This window comes from Hipposideros armiger, unplaced genomic scaffold (assembly GCF_001890085.2).
Source record: "Hipposideros armiger isolate ML-2016 unplaced genomic scaffold, ASM189008v1 scaffold_67, whole genome shotgun sequence".
NCBI lineage: Eukaryota > Metazoa > Chordata > Mammalia > Chiroptera > Hipposideridae > Hipposideros > Hipposideros armiger.
The window spans coordinates 4,494,073-4,518,173 of record NW_017731417.1 but is presented as its reverse complement, the minus strand read 5'-3'; the positions used below and the strand labels follow the sequence as shown (position 1 = coordinate 4,518,173).

General features: G+C 38.0%; 1 protein-coding gene across 5 annotated transcripts in view; it reads right to left on the bottom strand.

Moving 5' to 3' along the window:
* Positions 1-1,854: 1,854 nt before the first annotated feature.
* The window catches only part of CPSF2 (cleavage and polyadenylation specific factor 2), a 49,499-nt gene continuing 27,252 nt past the window's right edge, over positions 1,855-24,101 (bottom strand). For all 5 annotated transcript variants that reach the window (XM_019642345.1, XM_019642346.1, XM_019642349.1 and 2 more), the window contains 9 exons: positions 22,704-22,891; positions 21,707-21,997; positions 11,924-12,024; positions 11,386-11,586; positions 8,171-8,323; positions 6,852-7,077; positions 5,448-5,747; positions 3,902-4,036; positions 1,855-3,520 (listed from right to left, as the gene is read on the bottom strand). In XM_019642345.1, coding sequence (XP_019497890.1) covers positions 3,428-3,520; positions 3,902-4,036; positions 5,448-5,747; positions 6,852-7,077; positions 8,171-8,323; positions 11,386-11,586; positions 11,924-12,024; positions 21,707-21,997; positions 22,704-22,891 — 1,688 coding nt within the window. In that variant the 3' untranslated portion in view covers positions 1,855-3,427. The remainder of the gene's footprint in view (positions 3,521-3,901; positions 4,037-5,447; positions 5,748-6,851; positions 7,078-8,170; positions 8,324-11,385; positions 11,587-11,923; positions 12,025-21,706; positions 21,998-22,703; positions 22,892-24,101) is intronic.

Sequence of the window (24,101 nt, the reverse complement as noted above, 5' to 3'; positions counted from 1 at the left end):
TAGACTGAAGAACAACTTCAGTCTAGCAACTTGTCTGTTCCCCTTCCTCCAATTTCCCAATAAAAATCTTTAAAAATAAATAAATAAAATAAAAAAGAAATACTCTTCAAGGGGCTGGCTGAATGGCTCAGTTGGTTAAGAGCTCGCTCATGGGTGCGAGCTCTGAGTAACAGGGTAAGCAGTTCGATTCCTGGACCGAGCTGAGCTGCCACTGAGCTGCCAACAGGTGGCAGGATGACTCAGCTAAAAAAAAAAGAAAAGAAAGAAATACTCTTCAATAAATGATGCTGGGACAACTGGGTAGCCACATGCAAAAGAATAAAAGTGGATCCCTACCTCATACCATATATAAAAAATAACTCAAAATGGATCAAAGACTTAACAGCTAAAACTCTTAGGAAAAAAAAAAGAGGCATAAGTCTTTGTGACCTTAGATGAAGCAATAGTTTCTAAGATATGACACCAGTAGCATATGAAATCAAAGAAAAAATAAAGATAAATTAGACATAATCAAAATAAAAAACTTTTATGCTTCTAAGGACACTATCAAGAAAGTGGACAAACACACACACAGAATGGGAGAAAATATTTGCAAATCATATACCTGATAAGGATTTAGTATCCAGACTATACAAAAAACTCTTATAATTCAACAAAAAGATAAGAACCCAATTTAAAAATAGGCAAAGGATTTGTTTTGAACAGACATTTCTCCAAAGAAGATATACAAATGGCCAATAAGTACAGAAAAGATACTCAACATCATTAATCATTAGGGAAATGCAAATCAAATCCATAATGAGATACTTCTTCACATACACGAGGGTTGCTTAAATAAAAAAGATGGTGAAGTGACAGGTGTTGCTGAGGGTGTGGGGATGTAAAATGGTGCAGCCACTTTGGAAAACAGTCTGGCAGTTTCTCAAAAGGTTACACCGAGTTGCCATATGATCCAGCAATTCTACTCTTATATATGTGCCCAAGAAAACTTAAAACGTATGTCCATACAAAAAAATTAGTGCATGATGTCACAGCAGCATTATTCATAAGTGGAAACAACCCAAATGTCCATCAACTGATGAATGAATAAACAAAATTAGCTCTATCCATACAATAGAATATTATTCAGCCATAAAAAGGATACCAATACATGCTACCACATTGATGAATCTTGAAAATATTATGCTAAGTGAACGAAGTCAGACACAAAAGGCCACATTCCATTTTTTTTGCAATATCCAGAACAGGCAAATTCATAGAGACAGAGAATAGATAAATGGCTGCCTGGGGCTGGGGAAAAGGGAGAATGGGAAGTGACTGCTAATGGGTATGAAGTTTCCTTTCGAGGTGATGAAAGTGTTCTTGAGTTAGATAGCGGTGATGGTTGCACAACTCTGTAAATATACTAAAACCCAATGAACTGTACACTTTAAAAGAGTGAGTTTTATGGTATGCAAATTGTATCTCAATTAAAAAAAAAAAAGCAAATTGCCCTTAGAAAATTGATTTCCTCACTTGTTTCAGACCACCTACTAGTTCATAAAAATGTAGAAAAGTTTGCAATGATATTTGACATTTATAATCCCACTACAATAAATACAAAAAAAATTTTCTTTTTAACCTAATTATTTATAGATATCAGCTGATGGTCCACTTCTATTTAATTTGCTTCTAAAGAGTAAGGATCTGAAAGTTCTTCTGAGTTCATGATTTTATCTCATAGTTTCTTTTAAATTTTTATTTTTCTTACATAACTAGGCTAAACAAATATCTTCATTTTAGAAATCTTAGTAATATTGTCATCTAGAAACAAGTAAAAGTATTATTCCTGCAATATTAGTTAGCACAACCATCTTCAAGTAGTACTTTAAAATTTAATTCCTGTTCATAGGACAAAAAAGCTAGGCAGAAAACAATTTTCCATTATCAGTATTGCGATGTAATAAGTATAACCAAATGCTTTAAACCATGAAACAAATGCAGACTTTCTTTCCCCTGGAAAATAAACAGAATTTTAGGCTTACTCTATTCAGTAATAAGAGTTTATGTGAATTTTTTCCAAAGCTCTGCAAAGAAAACATACTCTATTTCTCCAATTCTATAACACTTTTGTATATTATGTTTTGTATAACATTGTATACCTGGTTTTCAGTATCAGGAGGCTGTAAACTTTGCATTAGCACTATAATCCACAAGAAAAGCTTTGTAAGCATGTGAAATAGAATGAAATATTAATTCTAGTCTGACATCACTGGGTTGTACTACACATAGTTCCATATATGTTACATAGGAAGACTGATCCTTCTAAAAAATGCTAAGTGTAAAGAGGAGGGCTTACATACTTAAGAAATAAACATCAAGGTCTGCCTAATTCAGCTACGTTTTTAAAAAGTATCAACAGATTACAATAGGGCGACATGATTTTCATAAAAACTGCACATATTCAGTTTTTACTCTGAAATATAAGTGGCTTATACTATTACATCAGGGCTGCCAGCCCCAAGATAGATGTGAATACAGAGAGGACGACCTTATCCAACTTCATTATTATTTTTGTAGTAATGTGTATAAAACCCCACCACTGCTTGGGCAACCTCAGGAGAGAGCAAGACTAAGAGATGAAAACATTTACACCTTTGATTAAATTATACTCTTACCTTATAAAAATGTGAGGGTCAATATTTATTTCCTTGAAAACAAAGCACTAAACAATTTCTAATACTGTAACCTAGCTGACAGTTAAGATGTGTCTAAAATCTATGCAGAACTCTTAAGATCACAACACATCAATTATATGTATTCAAATGATGGTGTTCTAATTCAAATTGAACAACAAAATCTTAATAAAACAAGAAATGGGACAAATGAAAATTGATTTCTGAACCAAATGTGTACAACCTCGCACTAGAGTGCATCACTGGGCAATACAGGCATGGAGCAGAAATGCTCCACGGGAAGACAATTGCATATTAGAAGTCAAAAGAAGAAAAAAACTTTGATCAGTTTTTTTTCCTAATAGCACATCTTTTCTAAATAATTCTCACTTTGCATTCCAGAAAATGTAAGAAACAGTTTGCAAGAACGCATGCAAATATGTTTCTCTAAGGCCATGAGCTGGTTTGCTAAGTTGCATTGTTTTAATCAAGTAAAAAGCCCTTCTAGAATAAGGGGTCTGTAAAGGAAACCAATCACCTTCAACTCTCAGGCCCACACATGTGTTAGAATCACTCCAAGCCAAAAGGTAGAATGCTCGTGTAAGCATTAACAAAATGGTCTCTATTTACATTTTTAAAAATCTAATGCAAGTTAAGTTTTTCTGGCAGATTCTTTTTATATATTACCAAAAAAAAAAAAAGCGCAAACGTTTAGAACAAGAATCCTTTTTTTCTTAGAAAGGTCGAACAGATAGTTCTTGACATCATGTCCTTTATACAATGGCATACTGTTCATATAAAAGGTCTCTTATCCTGTAAAAATCTTGACAAAGGCAGCCTTCTAATCCAATGCGTCCAGTTTCTGTCTAGAAAGCAAATAAAACAAAAAAGTTCTTCAGTACATTTTCTATCGATTAATATGCAGACATAATAACCCAAGTATATTAACGAGATTACTTTATGATAGGTCGGGAAACGGGGTGCTCTGATTCACAGAATGTGGCTATAATATTCAAGTCATGAATTTTACATAGGCATATAAATGTCAGAGAATTCAAATAAAAATTTACAATAAGATTATATATCATGTCTTCGAGTCATTTTGATAAGTCTTCAAGGTCATCATGATGAATATAATTACTGATTTCCAGTTCTGTGAAATTACCAATCCAGAACCACAGAATTAAAAACGACAAAAAACCCCGGAAGCATTTGTTGAGCTCGGCTCTTACTGAACACACACTTACTCTTCGGACAGCTACTTGATTGTTGCAAACAAGCACACCTCCCACAAATTCGGCTTGAATCCCCTCCCGTAAAAGGACTTGTTTGAAGTCTGATAGTCTTGGTTCGTTCATAAAAACTGACTGATGTCCAGGAACCTTAGATAAGGTTAAAAGGGAAAGAATAACTTCAAATAGAACACCAGGCACGCAGTTGTACTGAATAAAGTGAAATAACACATGATGTTTAAGACATTTTCTATTATTCCCTGAAGTCCTTTGACAGATCATTTCAAGACTGTAAGTCACATTCCAAGTTGTTATTCTGAATTTTACCTCATTATTTAACATTAAAAGCCCTTCACATATCTGAATGTTTCACAATCAATTTTATTAGTCATGCTTCATAATAAAAGAGAGACACTTGGCAATGTTATGCTCTTCACCCACCCACCTGCCTAAGGGGGGTCAACCAGAGTGCCAGTAGCAGAGCTGAGCCGAAAATTCTTTTGGGTTCAGATCCTAGTCCTTCGCTTAGTTCAGAGGATAATTTTCTCCTAATCCCACTTCTGCTTTCCCTACCTCCTTAGAGCGAATGCAGTGGATGCTACAAGATTTAGAATCAGAGGGGCAAGTGGTTCAACCAAATGCTGCTGCTCTGAAACTGCTTTGAAGACTGCTAGCGTTAGCACAGAGAGAAAAAGGTTCTAACTCCTCCTCCCAATCCCAGGAGCAGTGCTAGAAGGGAGTCCAATGACAGAGGCAGTCTCTCTATTCTTATCGCCTAGACGGGCTAAAGACATCACTTGACCTACATGTAGGGCTCTTATAACAATAATAATATTGTTGTAAGTTAATGACCTAGAACAGCGGTTCTCAATCCTCCTAATGCCGCGACCCCTTAATACAGTTCCTCATGTTGTGGTGACCCCCAACCATAAAATTATTTTCGTTGCTACTCTATAACTGTAATTTTGCTATTGTTATGAATTGTCATGTAAATATCTTTTTGTTTTCCGAAGGTCTTAGGCGACCCCTGTGAAAGGGTCGTTCGACCCCCAAAGGGGTTGCGACCCACAGGTTGAGAACCGCTGACCTAGAACCTTTGCTAATTAAGCAGATAACTCTTGAGAACATGTCAATATTAGACCAGAATTATATCTGTACTTAATAAAAGCTTTCTAACTATATCAAAACCAAATGTGATTTGAATTGAATTGACAATTGTAAAAAAACTGGAGTGCAGGAGTATGACCTTCTTAGAAAATGATAACTCTCCCGATTAGAGGCAGGCAGGTGATCCTCACAATCATCAAACTTAATATTTAGAAGTCCATACTGAGAAACCAAATTTAAAACAATTATGTATCTTACAAGAAGATCTCCCAAGCTTTCCCTGGCAGTACAGGATACGCTCACACGCACACCCAGAAACGTAACTTTGAGTCATCTTTTTAAAAACTCCAAAATCAGTCAACATATGACACATGTTTGAAATGGTTAAAACCACAAAAGGAAAATGGCAAGGATGACAAATTAAAGGAAAGAGAGGCAGCATGCGTTTTCTTACCTCATTCGGTGGCAGGGGCTCCAAAGTAGGAATGATCTCACTTTCTTCGCCTGTTTCTTTCTCGTCATCTCCAAACAGGCTTTTCATGGCCTTTTGTTGTGCTATGACGCTAGAATCGGAAGGGGCGTCCACTTGCATTTCCGAGTCTTCTCCATCATCCTTTAGCTCTCCTTCTTCTAAAATAACTCCTGTGTCCACTTTGGAAACTCTCATGTCTAAGACACCATCTATCCACGCTAACTCAGCATCCTTTGCCTTACAGAACTGAAGGGAGCTAACGAGTGAGTCTTTTAATCTCACCTAGATATGCAAAGGGGAGGAAGAGAAAGAAAACCCACAGAGTATAAATGAACTAATATAACCTATTAGGATCATTTTCTAACTTTAATGTATATTAAAATTTGAAAACCCTTCACTCATCTGATCTTCACCATGACTGGTAATGACCTATGAGCTGTAAGATCACTGGGCCCCCATCTACTTTCCAAAGTAAAGGTTCTTAACCCTGACTGCACACTGGGATCACATGGCAACTTGAAAAAACAAAAATGACCAATGCCAGGGCCTCCTCCTGCAGTGGTTGTTACATTAGTGAGACTAAGACCAGAGCACTGAGACCCCGACTCCCCCGAAGCTCCCCAGATAATTTTCATGAGCAGCTGAGGTTGATAACCGCTGAGAAGTCTCACTCTAATACCTGATGATACTTGAGGAGTATCGAGTAGCTTATAGTTTTCTAAACAGACCGTGCAGTTTCACACCTTCATAGTCTTGGAATGCTGCTTCCTTTGCTCTGCCCAGAATGACTTTTCTGCCTGAATTCTAATCCACTTTTTTCCAAACAAATATAGGCAACACTTCTGCCTTAACCGACACCATCTCTCACTACCAAAAAGAGGTGCTCAATCTCTCCTCTATTCCTGTGCCTATCTCCATTTTTTTTTCAAATAAAAGTAGAACCCCAACATCTGTGAATTTTTGTAAAACCTTTGAATTCTTGAATATTTGCCCTTCCCTCATCTGTATGCTTTTTCAAATGCTGTTTCCTCTGCCTAGAACACTCTTTCTCTCTCTCTTTCCTATTCTACATACAACCCTGATAACCCAGGCGAACATCCCGTAGGATTCAGCTTAATCATCATCACTTCCTCCAGGAAATCTTTTTGAAACCTCCAAATTTGGGTTGGGGTCTCCCTCTATACTCTCATAGCATCCTGGAATTCCTCTATTAGAGGTGTAATAGTGTGATAAATACTATTTCCCTGCATAAGCCCCATATACTGTAAGATCTGCTAGGACAGAGGACCATGTCTGTCTCACTCACCACTGTATTCCTAATGTATGTGTCCCAATCTGCAACAGAAAGTACTTACTTCTGTGTGGCTCAGAAGCCTCCATATTTACCTGGTAGATGTGAGTCTCACTAGTGGCGTCCACTGTTTCATGGAGCTTTGGCATGTACACTTTAATATCTTTCCCGCCAAATGCGCGGCAGCACTCTGCAAGATCCTGACTGGCCTCTGGTGGCCCATGGACAATGATCAACTGTCGCGGTTTCATCTGATTAATGATCTTTTTAATGGAATCCCCATCAGAGCGTCCTTCATAGTCTATGTAAGTAACCCTAGCTCTGTAATGAGACGAGATTATTTAAACTTACTTTTCTGAACCCCAAAAAACATAATGGGAAATATTTTATGATTTCATCACATCAAAATTAAAGATTTTTTTAAACGAAGTAGACCATGGGCAACTCTTATAACACAATGGGAGAGGACATTTATTTGCATTGTCTAAAACCATCCAGGTAATAACCAGAATACACAGTGAACCCACGCAAATAAAATCAGTAACAAAAAGGCAGCAACCCCTAGAGAAAAATGCCCTTTGGACATACACAAGGACTTCACAGGAGAAAAAACAGAGAAGGTAAAAAGCATTTGAAGAGATAATCAAACTCAATAATAATCACAGTAAAATTTAAACAGTACTGATACATCATTTTATACCGAATGGACTAGAAAACATTAAGGAGTTTACTAGCTAATGGCAAATGCTGGTGAGAAAACGAATGAAGGAAGCCTCCTGGCTCTGCTAGTGAAATATAAACTAGTACAGACATTCTGGAGAGAATTTTGTGATACTGTTAATACGCATTATTTAGGCCTTAGCTATAGCCAAGAATATGTACTAAATGAAATCACTGGACAAATAAACCACTTTACTCTCTAATGAGTTTTGAAAAATTCCAAAATGATGATTTACTGATGTTATTAACTGTACCAAGTAGAAAAGGAAAAAAGGTTTCTAAAATACTTCAGATCAAAATAGTATTTTTAAGACATTAAACCACTAGAGGTGATTAAGTCAAGGAGTATATTTTATGAAGAAAGCACTTAGGAAAATTAAACTTGTGAATTATATAACATCACCTGCTACTAGGCATACTGAAAAGACCCAAAAGCACATTTCTTCATACAAATGTACATTCCATGTTTAACCCTCTCCTCACCACCAATTCAATTACTTTGGCGTTCAAACAGAATTAATGAAGAGAAAATACCACCATACTTCACAAGTCTTTACATGGAAGAAAAAATTACATTTTAAAAGGACAAACTTACTAGAGGATATTCAGGAATTTCATTTTGGAAACAATTTAAATTATATAACTCAAGTTCTTGAAATTTCATCTGTTTTGAAAATGCAATGAAAGCACTTACTTTATTTCGATAGACTCTGTCATGGAAATGCACTTAGTGGGCACATCAGACAAGTCCTGATCCATGGGTTCATCTCCATTTGTCAAGCCCGATTCTAATTTGCTTTTCTCTTCTTCAGTGGCTTGAAGTTCTGGCACTAAGAAATCCTCTGGTCTAAATAATAAGTCAAATTTTAAGTAGTAACAAGCAAGCTAATATTATATAGAACTAGTAGATGGCCTAATTTTTAGACTTCTCACATATCTCAAGGTTTAAATATACATTTGATCAAAAGCTAATGCAACTTCATGATATCCATTATCAGACAACTGCATGTATGTTCTCCATGACAACCAGGTACTCCTTAAACGCATCCTGTGGGCTACTGAGAGGGCCCAGACAGAATATGAGATGGTTTTAGTGGCCAGTTTAAGAACTAGTACAACCTGGCCCTGCATTTGTTTCCATAATTCTTTTTCTGTTTCTGTGGTTTTCTTTGCCAACTCCCAATTCTTAAGAAATCTCAGACCTCCTTTGATTTCCTTAAGACCCCCAGTTATTCCATACCTGCCCAAAGAAAGCAGGTAACTCTCCTTTGGCGCATTACCGAGACTGAGATACAAAACCATTAGCTCCCTCAAAGCCTTCATCTTTATTTCAATAAACTGTTACACATCTATTTCCCCATTTTTACTTACAATATCAGAGAGAGTTGTACCTTAAAATTAAAAAACAAACTTTTATCCCAGCCTGTTACCCAACACCCAGATTGCTGCAGCAGCTTCTGAGCCCCCAGAGTCCAATATCTCCAACTGTAACCCACATAACAGCAGCAGGAGCAACCACTTCAAGTGCAATTACTATGAGTCAGGTTCTATGCTAAGTGCCTTAAAAGCATAACCTCATTTAATTCTTACCCCATTTTTCAGATAAGGAAATTAAAGCTAAAGAGCACTGTCCATATATGTAAACAGACTGGCCACTAATTAAGTGGAATGGTAAGCAAACTCACCAATGCTATTTATATAGTTATTTTTCCTCTCTACTATTTTAGAGGGCCCAGTAGAGGGTGGAATTTTCCTAATTAAATCGAAGAGTGACCTTAGTCCACTCTACGCTCAAGCTAGCATTATGAAAGTATAAAGAAAGTACAAGAGAGGGACCTAACTGCTGTGGTAGCAAGAAGAAACAGGGAAGGTTTCCAGTAGTTTACGAGGTCAGTTCCCCACCTGGGGTGGGGAAGGTGGAAATAGGCGGAAGGAAAAACACAGGCAAAAGCATAGCATGCAAAAAGCTGAGCAGGAAGAAACTGAGAAGGCTGGTACCACCGGAGTGGAAAATGCACAACATAACAGAAGAATATATTGGGTTGTCAGAAAAGTCATGACGCATGTTTGCGACAGATGGCACTAGTTCATTTCTGGAAGTACTAGAGTCATTCGCATCTATGTTATTGCTATGTCATTTGACAGCTGACAGTTGTAGCTTCATTCTAAAAAAAAATTGAGCGATTTGGTTGAGTTTTGGAGATTTTACAACACGTTGAAGATGGAAGACCAAACTGTGCATTTTTGCCATATTTTACTGTTTTACTTCCATAAAGGGAAGAACGTGCGTCAAGCTTGTGAAAAGTTGCATAAAGTTTATGGTGAAAATGCTCTACAAGAACGTCAGTGCCAATAATGGTTCACGAAATTCTGCTGGTGATTTTGATCTCAACGACGCTCCTCGGTCAGGGAGGCCCACCGAGGTTGATGACGACAAAATAAAGACATTGATCGAGTCAAACCCACATTACACGACACAAGAAATTGCAGAAACATTGAACATCCATCATTCAAGCGTTCACGACCACCTGAAGAAGCTGGGATACGTAAGCAAGCTCGATATTTGGGTTCCGCATGAACTCAAAGAAGTTCATTTGACGGCGCGTATAAACATCTGCAATATGCTCATTAAACGTGAGGAAAACGATCCTTTTTTGAAGCGACTGATAACTGGTGATGAGAAGTGGATTGTTTACAACAATGTGGTGCACAAATGGTCTTGGTCCCAACATGATGATTTGCCTCAAATGACATCAAAAGCAGACATTCATGAGAGGAAGGTTATGCTTTCAGTGTGGTGGGATTTTAAAGGTGTCGTGTTTTTCGAGCTCCTACCAAGGAACCAAACAATCAGTTTGAATGTGTACTGTCAGCAATTGGACAGTTTGAATGAATCCATCATCTAGAAACGTCCAGAGCTTGTTAATTGTAAAGGAGTTGTGTTCCATCACCACAATGTGAGACCACACACAAGTTTGATCACCTGTCAAAAATTATTGGAGCTTGGATGGGATGTGTTGCCACACCCACCATACTCGCCTGACCTTGTGCCGTCAGACTTCCACTTGTTTCACTCTCTTCAAAACTCCTTGCGTGGTATAATGTTCAATTCATGAGGCTGTAAATCAGCACCTTATTCAGTTTTTCGCAAATAAAGACAGGTCCCTCTATGAACAAGGAATTATGAAGCTCACTGAAAGATGGCAAAAGGTTATCAAACAAAACAGGCACTATATCATTGACTGATCTTTGTTCTTTATATAAATAAATGACCATGACCTTTGAAAACCATAGACAAAATATGTCATGACTTTTCCGACAACACAATAGAAACCTAGCAGAGAAGGAAGGAAAAACCAGGTTGTGAAAGACACCGTGCACTGTGTTAGGGCATTTATCTGAAAGCGACAGGTACCCTCAAGGTCTTTATACAGAATCGTGGTGTTTTTGAATTGAGATTAGGACATGTGATTTCAGCTGTTCTTCTAATAGTGGGTATAGGTTTTATAGATTTTTCCATGGTTCCATTCATGCTGTATCTCATATTCCTTATAACCCATTTCCCAAACTTAACATAACCCCACCCATCAAAGCTCTTCCTATCCTGTCTTTCTCCAATGCACGTCCCTTATCTCTTTTTAAATGGGAAAAACAAGCCTGATCATCTTTTTAAACTTTCACATACCTACATAATAAAATGACCAGCTTTCCTTTAATATTAATTCTCTAGATGTTCCTCAACCTGTCAAGTTTTGCGTTTCAAACTACAAGTCTTCTACATCCTTCAAGCTGAGGTCCTCAGAAACAAAAAAGCACATGATAAGCAGAAAGATCAAATGCACTGAGCTCATGAGAACACCATTAATACCTCTAATCTGTAAGAAAGAAAAGCTTGTTATGTCTACATACTTGATAATTTCTCCATATTCATCCCATTTAATTCTTTCTTCTGGGGCAGGAAACATAGGATAGGACTTCTTGGCCTGTTTGAAGAAACTTCCTTTACGACTGCCTTCACCTTTCATCATCAGGTCATGCTTAGTCTTATGGGCCGATGGCTGATCAATATCTTCCTCAACGTCACTCTCATCACTGGAATCTATATCAGCCCTGGGATGATTTGGGGACAGATAAAGGTCAAAAGTCCCCCAAAGATTTTGAATTCATGTTTATAAAATTGTTGAACATTGAATACTAACTGAAGTATGAAATAATTACCAAGATTAATGGATTGATATTTTGTAAGACACTCTATTGCCAGTTAATAAATACAAGTTAATGTTATCACTGAAAGAATTTAGTATTCTGGTATCATTTGTAAGGTATAACGAAAGTAATGAAGTTAAAAGAGAAGTTAAATATTTTCAGTTGAACTTTTTTTGTCTTAGGAAATCAGTTCTACTCCAATTACATACATAAATGTATAATCTGTCTGAAAATAACTTACTCTTTTGACTGCTCAAGTTTTTTAGCAGCTTCTTTCTTTAGTTTCTCTTTTTCCAAGTATTCTTCAAGTTCTTTCCCTTCAAGCTTCACACGTTTCCTCAACTAAAGAAAAATAGCAGATGAAAGGACATATCAATATTAGGAGCTTAAAGCAGTGGGGTGTGACATACATCATATCTCTAAATTGATGCATCATCTTTAAATTTTCCTCTGAAATTATTCAAGTTTCCATTAGGTGCACTTACTGACCCTACTTAGATTAGTACTAAAATTGAACGGTCACATTTCTAGGACAGGTTTAATAAAAATCAAACTGGTTAAAAAATCACCATCAGGACCAGACAAATGGCTCAGGTGGTTAAGAGTTGGCTTGGGAGTGTGAGCTCTGAGCAGCAGGGCCGCCGGTTCAGTTCCCAGATGGACGAGTGACACTGCCCTCTATAGCTAAGATGATGAACAACAGCTTGACCTGGAGCTGGGCTGCCGTGAGTCACCGGCAACAGCGTAGGCTGCAGCCCCTGCTGCAGTGGGCTGCCATAAGCTACCATGAGTGGCTGGCAGCCAGCATGTGCAGCTGCTGGCAAGAGCTGCTGTGAGCGGCTGTCCAATGGCTGGCGACCGATCTGCCGCAGCCAGGAAGAGCGCAATGATCATAATACAAACATGGGCCACTGAAGTGATGTCCTCCACAACTAGACTGAAGAACCAAAGGACATCAACTTGTCTGTTCCCCTTCGCTGATTCCCCAACGCTGTTTCCCTCCCCTCCAATTCCCCAATAAAATCTTTAAGAAAAAAAAAAATCTCCAATCAGAAAAAGAAAATACAGGTAAATATTTTTATGATTTGGTATAGGTGAGGCCTACAGATGACATAAAACCCAAAAGCCATGAAGAAAACGATAAATAAATACGGCAACATAAAAAAAAATTGCTGTGACATTTTAAATCTCGTAAAATTGAAAGAAACTGAAAAAATTATTTGCAGCACTATATGATTATCAGAAACTACTCTGTCCTAAGACCTCCTCTAAATCAGTTAAGAAAATACTTCAAAAAGGACCACACACACACACACACACACACACACACACGGTACAAAAAAATGTATGCACATTTTAAGAAAGGAAAAAACTGTATTAAAATTGTAATACTCAATATATACCAATAACAAAAGATGAATATAAGTCGTGTTTGACTTCTGCAATTACAAGAGGTGCTCAAAGTGGTTACCATCAGTGTAATTTTAATATAGTTTTTTCCTTTCATAAAATGTGCATACATTTTTTGGGCATCTTCTGTGTATGTGTTTGTATACATGTATTAAATAATATTACACATATATAAATATATAAAAGCACTTTACAAAGTAAGAAAAACAACTAATAGCCATGAAGACATGTTTAATTTCATTAATGATTTTTGAAAAATGCAAAATTTTAAAAATGTAATGCCATTTTTTATTCTATGAGATTGGGAACGCTAACTACTATATGGGGAAAGGGTACCTTCATACACTGTTTATGGAAAAATTAGCACAACTGTGTTAGAAGGCAATTTGCCAACATCTGAGAGTAAAAATGCGCTTATCATCGAACACAGCATTTCTACTTATATGAATTTATCCTACTGAAACAATCACACAAACATGAAAAAAGTACACTGACGCAATCTCTGTAATAATAAAAAACTGTACAAAACTTTAAAACCCATTTAACAGAATGGTTAAATCAGTAGTTCTCAAATTTTTTGATATTGGGATTGCCTTGGACTCTTAAAAATTACTGAGAACCCCAAAGAGCTTTTGTTTTTAATATTTTTAAATTAAAATATAATTGACATGCAACATTTTATTAATTTAGATGTACATGGCTTTTGTTTTTTGTAGGTTAGATTTATCAATATTTACCATAGTTACACATTAAAACTGAAAAAAAATTTAAATATCTGTTCATTAAAAAATAATAAAACCTTTACATGTTAATATTAACATATTTTTACAAAAGATAATTGTATTTTCCAAAGCAAACAAAAATTGGCAGGAAATACTATATTATTTTACATTTTTGCAAATCTCTTTAAATGTCTAGCTCAATAGCAGATAGCTGGATTCCCGCATCGCTTCTGCATTCAACCTCTTGCAATATGGTGGTTTTGTTAAAGCATACGAAGAAAAGCCAGCCTCAAACAGATGTGTAATTGGAAAAGGAAAAATATTTAAATATGAATACACTTTTTTTTTTATAGACATAAGCATTAAGAAAATTTGTTCACATAAATAGTAGATATGCATGGAAGGAATTTCACTATGGTATCATTCACTTCTCCTCCTGAAGCAAATACCAATAAATACATAAGGTTTATTAAATACATAAGGTGTTTATTAAATACATATAAATACATTATGTTCTCTAGTAACATTATTAAACATTATTTTTGATGACCTATTAGTCAACAACTCAATTAGGTTCTTTTTAAATTTTGTTGCAAGGAAATAATTGGAAATCTGATTGGAAAAGACTTGGTTACCCAGCTATTGGAATCATTGACTTTTAATGTTACCCTTTCACTTTGAGTGCTTTGTCTGACTCATTTATTTAGAAAGGGTGGGGAAAGTAAAATTTGTAATTGTATACACCTTTGCCTGTATCATTATTTTTCATATTTTTGATATTTTGACAGACCAAGCAAAAAGCCTTGCCATAAAAAAATGTGTCACAGCCTTGGGTATTTCTTGTTATTTTAAAAAAAAGATTATCAGAATATAGCTAGCATACAATATTATACTAGTTTAAGGGGTACACCATAGTTATTCAACATTTATATACCTAAAGAAGTGATCACCATGATAAATCCAGCAACCATCTGACACCGTACTATGCTACCACAATATTATTCACTATATTCTCTGTACTGTACATTACATCCCCATGACTTATTTTTTAAAAATTAATTAATTAATTTTTTATTGTTAGTTTCAGGTGTACAGAACATTGCAATAACTATTATTATTACTATTATAACTATTGCAATGTTCTGTACACCTGAATACACTTCTGAAGAATAATTCTTTTTATGAATATTCTTCTTGATATTACATTAAAACTCAAAAAGTGGTAGTTTCTTAAAGGTTAGTTGTCATGTGGAATCTGAAACCATACCAATAATTTTTTGTACTCTGTTACATGAAAATTTGTTGATTTATCTTGCACTTTGAATGGATCTTTTATCCATGCTCAATTTTTTAACATCATGCATTGGTTATATGAAAAAATTGGTTCACCAGGTTACACAGATCTTACAAATGTTGACAATATTTGAAAAATCACATTTGCAAATATCACCACCACCAATCTCATCAGAAAAATCTTGTACGTTCGAGCTATCAATCTCACAGTGATGGGTATAAATTTTCTAAAATTCTAATTGTCACTTGAAAGTTTGAACTTTATCAAATTTAAGTAATAAATGCTATCAATTATTTTCCTTAGAGTGACCAGGTCAATTTATTCATTTTTGAGAAAATATCTGCTAATTATCTAAGTCTAAATAACCATGTCATTATTTCAAGTAAAAATGGTGTTCCAAGAAAAAAGTGGCTAGTTCAACTCAGCTCAAACAATATACAAGTGATTTTCTTCAAGACAACCACTGTACTTCGGTATACAACACAAGTGCTTTATACATACTTTCCTTCTTGTCACCTGGACTATTAAAGAAATTTTTTACTACAGAAGTTAGTAAAATTAGTAACTTTTACTGCTTCACCAAGGACATTCATAAGTGAAACTGACTTTATTTTTAGAGTATTTTTTTTTAAACATTTTTTTATTGGGAAATTGGGCAAGGGGAACATTGTGTTGTTCCAGGACCCATCAGCTCCAAGTCAAGTTGTTGTCCTTCAATCTTAGTTGTGGAGGGTGCAAGCTCAGCTCTAAGTCTAGTTGCTGTTTTCAATCTAGTTGCGGGGGTGGGGGTGGGGGTGCAGCCCACCATCCCATAATGGAATCGAACTGGCAACCTTGTTGCACACTGAGCCATCCGGCTGCCCCTTGGCAGCTCACGGCTGCTCAGCCCAGGGTACCATGTTCAATCTTAGTGGGGGTTGGGGGGGGGTACGCAGCCCACCACCCCATACGGGTGTCGAACCTAGCAACCTTGCTGCTAAGAGCACACACTCTCACCAGTTCAGCGGCAACTGAGCTCGGGCGCGACTCACTGGCCCATGCGGGAATCGAACCGGCGACCTGTTGTTCAGAGCTCGCGCTCTTAACCAACTGAGCCACTTGGCCTACCCGAAACTGACTTTTTTTAAACAAGTGTGTGGAAATGAAAAATGCAGTGACTACGAGTCCTGTTTCGTGCCACTGCCTTGATTTATGCTAAGGCACCAGCCCTTTATCTACCATTGCTTTTACTCATCAGTATAATAAATGCAGGAACAGCGAAAAGACAAATAATACCTTAATATTATTATGAAAAATAGCTTTGACCTTGTGGACTCACTGAAAGGGTCTCAGGGATCCCCCCAAGGGGTCCTCACACCATACTTTTGAGAACCACTGTATTAAATAGTGATAGTACATATATACAATGTATTATTATAAAATTATTTAAGAGAACTCATTTATTCAAAAGCATTTGAATGTCTATAATATACCAAGTAATATATAAGGTAAATCTGTATCTATTTACACTGTTCAAGATTCAAATGAAAAAGCTAGTTTCAAAATATGTGGATAATTTGGTCCAATTTTTTTTTTAAAGAAGCATACAGATATTGTATGTGAATGAAAAAAAAACTGAGGAAAGACACGTTTCAAAAATGTCAACAGTCATGGAAACTAAATGCAATGTGTGATCCTGGATGGGATCCCAAACACAAAAGGAAAGGGTCACTAGAAAGGACACCGTTGGGGCAATCAGCAAAAGGTGAACGGGGTCAGTGGATGAATGGGCAGCACGGTATCGATGCTTATTTCCTTAGGTCAATGGGTTACTATGGTTTTGCAGAAGAGCGTCCTTGTTTTTAGGTAACGGACACCTCTGTGTTTGGAAGTGATGATGGAACATCCGCAGTTTTAAATATATAGTTCAGAAAAAACTAATATTGTGTCTATGTTTATATAGCAGAAGGGATACGGCAAATCCAGTAAAATGTTGACAGTTGGGGAATCTGGGTATACTATTTTTATAACTTTTCTGTTTACTTTGAAATTATTTCAAAATAAAAAGTAACAAAAAAAAATTAAACCCAAATGAAGTGATTCTACTGTATAGGATGCAGGAGTGATACCCGGCATCCCACATATGCCTAGTAGCTTACTTGAAAATAAGTTTCATTTAGAAAAGGGTCTTTATTTTCCTTATAATACAATGCTGGGAACTTATACAGATGCCAGTCTTCCCCACAAATAAATTTTAACAGAACATTTGCCACATAATTTAGTTTCTGCCTGTTGCTATAATAATTATTTTTCATTTACGATATCTAAAATTAATGGCTATATTCAGAAACAGATTTCTAGCATAATCAACCGTACGATATTTTTCTTCCTACTCCTTCACTGTATTACCTCCCAGTTATTTCTTTTCCTAATCAAATCTCCAATTTATTAAGCCTTATTCATTTACTAGCCTTGCTCTTTTTAAATGAGTAAGACTTGACTCAGGAGAGCAGTAAATGTGGATGAAAAAAATATCATACATAGTAAACTCTTGTCTAATATGATCAGAAATCTGGTTTACTGCATATATTCTGTGTGCTAGGGATTTAAAAGAAAACAAGATCCCTTTTGTCATGGAACTTGTATTCTAGTTGGTAGTGGGAAGAGGAAGACAACAAACAAGGAAAACATCAGATGGGAAGGAGTGCTAGGAAAAATAATAACTAAAGGTGATGGGTTGGCACTGCGTAGTTATTTAGATTGGTCGTCAGAGGTGAGACTTGAATGACAAGGAGCCAGCGCAGGGCAAAGCTGGGAAAGGATAGGACAGGCAGAAGGAACGCCTAGGGCAAAGATTCTGGTGCCGTGTAGCCGTGCAGGCGTAGAGAAAGTGCAATGGGCCAAGGTCAGAAAGGTGGTTAGAGGTCAGATCATGTGGGTTTTGAAAGCCTGGGTAAGAGGTTTGGATTTTATTCAAAGAGCAGAGGAAGCCACGGAGGGTTTCAGCAAAGGAGTGACACGAAATGATGAATGTTTAAAAGATGCCTTTGGGAGTTGTTGTTCAATGCGCATAAAGTTTCAGTTTTACAAGATGGAAAGTTCTAGAGATCTGTTGTACAACAGTGTTCATACCGTTAACACTACTGTGCTTAACCCTTAAAAATGGTTAAACAGTAAATTGTGTTATGTGGTTTTTATCACAATAAAAAAGACAGAGAGACAGAGAAAGACTGAGATCTCTTTGGCTGCTATGAGAAGAAAGGATTAACAGAGTATGAAAGTAAAAACTGATAAACCAGTTAGGAAAGGACTGCAGTCAGGCAAGACCATTTAGTATGGGCTAGGTGCTGGCCGGGACGATGGCAGTGGGGCTGGAGAAAGTGGACAGGCTACATCTGGAGGTCGAGTCAATAGGACTTGCTGCTAGATTATGGGTGCTGAGAGAAATGGAAGGAAATGAAAGTAAGTTTTAGTAATCTGCGCTTTAGAAGTCAGGATAGAGGTTACCCCTGGAAGAGGCAGGGAAGACCAGAAACGGGGCATCTGGGGTACGAATAGTACTCTATTTCTTGATCTAGAGGCTAGACAAGGGTGTTCAGTTTGTGAAAAGTCGTCCCAGTGTATGCTTACAATATGCACACCTTTCAGTATATATTATACTTCAATGAACATTTTTTTAAATTTCTAGATTTTTGGTTTGAGTCAATATGTGGAACGTGATGAGGAAGACTCAGAGAAGAGCAAGTCTGGGAGCAGCGGAGGAGACACAATAAAAATTGTTTTGGATGTGATCAAGTAGAGGAAAAAGTGATAGAAAATGGACAGAAAAGGGATAACACTACAGAAGAAAGAAGGGAACAAGGTAAGAAGAGAAAGTGCTACCTATGGAAAAACCCAAAACCTAATATATCAAGTTTCAGCTCCAAATGTCCTTTTCCTCTTTTTCAAACTTAAACCACTTTTCATATTCTTTTATTAACTCCTCACATGGCATATCAGCCTTAACTGAATTTTCAGTAATGAATATTGCCTAATATAGTACTGCATATCTGATGAAACTGTTCCAAGCACTTCTGAGTTCGTTTAACTTTCTAAGCTACTAAATCACCCAAAAGACAGCATTTTACTTTGGTATGTTTGCTTTGGATCATTCCTCAACAAATCTGCATTTATAGTGAATGCAGATCAGATTTTAGTTACTATTGCTATGCTTTTCTTAAGGCCAGTTAATAACATACCCTTACTACTCAGCTTTTAATAAATAAACATTCCTTAAAACGGCTGCTGTGATGACAGAATGAAAAGCAGTCATCTAAAACTTTGCACAACCACTCAAGATCAAGTTAATGAAACAAGTTTTGGAAAAATTGGTAGATCTGATGGGTTGGCTATCAGCAAAATGGTCTTTTGGCATCTTGACCACCTGACTAATTGTCTTGCTCCTATAACAGGAGACAAGGCAGAAAATGCAAACGCAGGAACAGGTCAGGCAGTCAGTGGTGAGGGGATGAGGGAAGCCTGACTGACGGCTCCCACCTCTCAGTTAAGTTGGAAACAAGATCATGTGCAATGGGTGACGACTGAGATGGAGTCGTAGGGTTTTTGAGAAGAAGGTATGACATTGTCTCTTCCTAGAGAGTGTAAAAAGGAATGGCCCACAGAATGCTGTGTGCCAGTGCTGGGTCCCCTTCTGAGGTGTGAGGTTATGAAGGCGAAGGAAAACCTGTCCACACAGTAGTGTGTTCAACTCCAGTCACATAAAGTTGCTTGGGGATAGGCTCAAACTAAGCAAATGGTTTGACTCAAGTCAAGGCTTTGCCAGCTGAGTACAATAACAGAAAGAAGGGGTAAGAGAGTGGAAGGTGTTTGCAAAATAACGATGAACCATGGACTCAAAACTGAGGGCCTGATGGACAGCAGAAGTGGTGAGGTTTATGAACTTGGAGTCCCAATGGGACCAAAGAACTGCTGGCATAGCAGTAATAGAGACGGCCGGCTGTAAGAACAGAGTGGGATGCTTGGGATAGAGATGTGGAGACTGTTCAGTCACCACAAGGTTGAGGGCATGATCATGGGAGTAGACAGCATGATCGTGGGAAATGATGCTGAGGTGGACTGGAGAAACTCACTAAGAAATAAAGGGATAAGAAACTGAGAGGGCCAGGCCAGCCAGGTGGCATGTTGATTAAGAGTTGGCTTGGGATGCCAGCTCTGAGCAGCAAGGCCCCGGTTCGGATCCCACATGAGGGCCAGTGATGCTGTGCCCTCTACAGCTAAGATGGTGAACAACAGCTTGCCCTGGAGCTGGGCTGCCATGAGTCACCGGTGACGGCATAGGATGCAGTGGGGCTGGCCAGCTGGCCGGCAGCTACTAAGAGCAGCCCTCCAATGGCCGGGAGCAACTGCCTCACCTGGGAAGAGTGCAATGATAATACCAACATGGGCCAGTGAAGTGACGTCCTCCACAACTAGACTGAAAAACAAAAGGATAGCAACTTGTCTGTTCCCCTCCCCCAAATCCCCAATAAAATCTTGAAAAAAAAACAACAACAAAGGGCTGGCCGAGTGGTGCGATGGTTAAGAACTGGCTTGGGACACCAGAGGGCCCCAGTTTGGATCCCACATATGAGGGCCAGTGACACTGCCCTCCACAGCTAAGATGCTAAACACCAACTCAACCTGGAGCTGGGCTGCCGTGAGTCGCCGGCGACGGCATAGGATGCAGCCCCTGTGGCAGTGGGTTGCCATGGGCTACTGCATGTAGCCAGCAGCCAGCGTGAGCGGCCAGCAGCCGCATTGAGNCGCATTGAGCGGCTGTCCAGAAGACGGCGACTGATCTGCCTCGCCCGGGAAGAGCGCAATGATGGTGCCAACTTGGGCCAGTGAAGCAACGTCCTCCATAACTAGACTGAAGAACAAAAAACGACAGCAACTTGTCTGTTCCCCTTCCCCAATTCCCCAGCGCTATTCCCATCCCAATTTCCCAATAAAAAATAAAATAAAAAAAAACAAAAAAAACCTGAGAGGGCCAAGGCACTGGATAAGAATACTAACATCATCAAGAATGGCGTCCAGAGTACGAGTGGACAGGAAGGCTGTGAACCAGGGTCCAAAGTCACTGATGAATGACAGAGAAGGACCAAGAGATCGGTAAATGTCAGAAACAAGGAGGGGTTAGCATATTGTCAAGTCTGACGCATGAACTACATAAAGAGGGAAGAGAAATGGCTTCAAAGCTGCAAAAGAGACCAAGAACACCTACCCCACCTAAAGCACATGAAATGGGAAGGAGGAAAAAAAGAGCATCTACCCAAGAGGGCTACAAAAAAAAGGGTTTCATTAGGAAACAGCCAGTTTCCATTTACGGGAAGGAGAGACTGAGATGCCAGTGTCAGGTGCACCGTCTGGGTGTGGTTCCGGGGGCACCACGCAAGGGCTCGAGAATGAGAATTCCCAATTCCGGAGCTCTGGAATCTGTGCTATTAAAGGCTCTCCACTCTGATTCTGATAAAAATCCTGAAACAGTTTGGAGTCTTCTTTTTGGTCACTGATTTTTACACATCATGCATACTATATCCTCAAAACAGTGTAAAGGTAAAGTTCATATGCAAGCACTTACCTCTATTTCTGTAACTTTTTCAGAAGGATTATCAATTAGGAAACGTGCTAAAGTCCCAGGAGTAGTTCTGTAAGTTAGAATGATGGAGTTTTTAGGGTCCTGACACCACTGGATAAAGAGATCCCTGGAAAATCCGCATTCCAGGTCGGGTTGGCTGGCAAGTACCACTTTTGGGCTAGGCACTCGGGCCAAGTCAGAAAGACCATGACACAAAGAGAGGTGGCGAAACTGAAACGGGTTATTTCTTTTGTCTTCAAAACATCTCATCAGTTTATCACTCATCCATTCTACCTAATATGGGGGGAAAGATGACAATAATTAGAAAATGCTATATTATAACTTCAGTGTATTTTACAACAGTCCACAGAGTTCAAGTTCTATCTTAAGGTTTCCCCCCACCCCGGCTCGCCCCCACTGGTTTCTTAAATTTGTACCATTTTGACAAACAGTTTATTTTCTGCTTCTGTTCCCCATTAGATCCTGCTACCCCGGTGTCCACCCCTAAAAATCCAATTATGCACTATGTTTCACTTATAAGTTGCTTTAAATCTATTGAGAAGGCTGTGTGTAAGTTCTAAATGAATATCTGACCCCAGGGATTGCTTTTTCAAGGACAAGAGTTTATTCACAAGGAAGATAAAAATCAATTCTAACATTTATATCCTATAAGGTTGGTTCTACTTTTGTCTCCATTTTACAGATTGTGGTACTAAGTGTTAGAGGAGAAGCAACTTGCCCAATCCGTAAAATGGGGAAAAAAACCCAGAACCTACTTCATAGGGTACATAAGGCTTAAATGACACAAAACACGGAAAGCACAAAGAACAGTAAGTGGTTAATGATCAGCTTTTATTTCTATCGTCATTATCATGATCATCACTATCAATATCAACCTCTTCAACAGAAAAATAAAGCCCAAAGGGCCACTCAGACATTGTTTTCCATAAGCCCGCGCTCTGTAGCAAACTTCATTACAGATGATAACGTGAAAACAAACCTGGGACTTAGAAAACTCCACCACATTGTAACTGACATTATTCAGGAGTGCCAGTGAGTACACACCCAGCCCTGCATCTTTAGTTCTCCAAATCTGGTCCAGGAGCTGAGCAAGTTCCAGAACCCTGCCTGCAGTGTCCACTGCTATTAAGACATTTCCATCACCTCGAAGTGTTTCCAGGACATTTGCTAGAAAACAAGAATGTAAAATCCCTGTAGAATAACAGTATTTTGCTACAAAATTGAAGGTCACTTTATCTCCATGTTTTTACTCTAAAAACTATCATTTAGAAATAAGCAATTACTAGGGCTGATACAAAATAAAAGAATTTCATTCAGGCTATTGCAAATGCTTCTTATTCTGTGGATATATCTTTCTAGGAGTGAAAAACAATGCCATCAACTCTCAGTTTTTTTCATTGAAAAATTGTAAATAAGTGGTTTGTTTCCAACGCTTTTCACCCATATACACAAAGAAAGTGGTATTTGTACAGAACACTGGGAAAATTGAATGAGTAGGACAGATGCGACCAGCCTGGTGTTTCCAGTGTCACCTGTCCACCCCGGTGAACTTCATTATAATTCCCAAGTTTACACACATACACATACACACACACACACACACACGTACTTTATATTAATACATATTTATTTTAAATGTATGTATGCCTATAAAATGTCAACCATTCTCTTCCAATAAGTGTATCTTTATAAATAGATTTAAATAGATGTCCTTGCTCTACATGAAAATATGCTTGAAAATATTTAGTAAAACCACACTAGCAAAAACAAAAATTGAAAACCTTATTAAAGTTAGTGTAACATAGCATACGCGTTAACGCTTTTTAAGTAGATGGATGAAAGCGGTGGTTTCCAGCATGTTTAAAAGTGGAATCCAACTTTCCCTGTTGAAATCCCACGTGGCTTATAAAAACTGTGAGGTAAAGCAACTCAAGAGAAAGCAGAAGCAACCAGGGGTGGCCTAGAGGCACCTCTTTAGAACCAAGGCTATTGGACTAGAGTGTAAAACGCCCCACGCCAACATCAGTGAACTACTGGCACCCTCATCTATCTCCTTTATTCACTTTTTCTTTTAGAGTATAAGTGTTTTCTGATAGATTTATGTGAGATTTTTATATATTTTTGGCATTCCCTAGACATACACCAGTGAGTTCCATGGAGAGGTAGCTATGTGCTGAATGACAGGGAGAAGCCAATCTTTATACGCATCCCACAAAAGCTCAATTCAAACCAACTAGAGCAGCAGTTCTCAACCTGTGGGTCGCAACCCCTTTGGGGGTCGAACGACCCTTTCACAGGGGTTGCCTAAGACCATCGGAAAACAAAAAGATATTTACATTATGATTCATAACAGTAGCAAAATTACAGTTATAGAGTA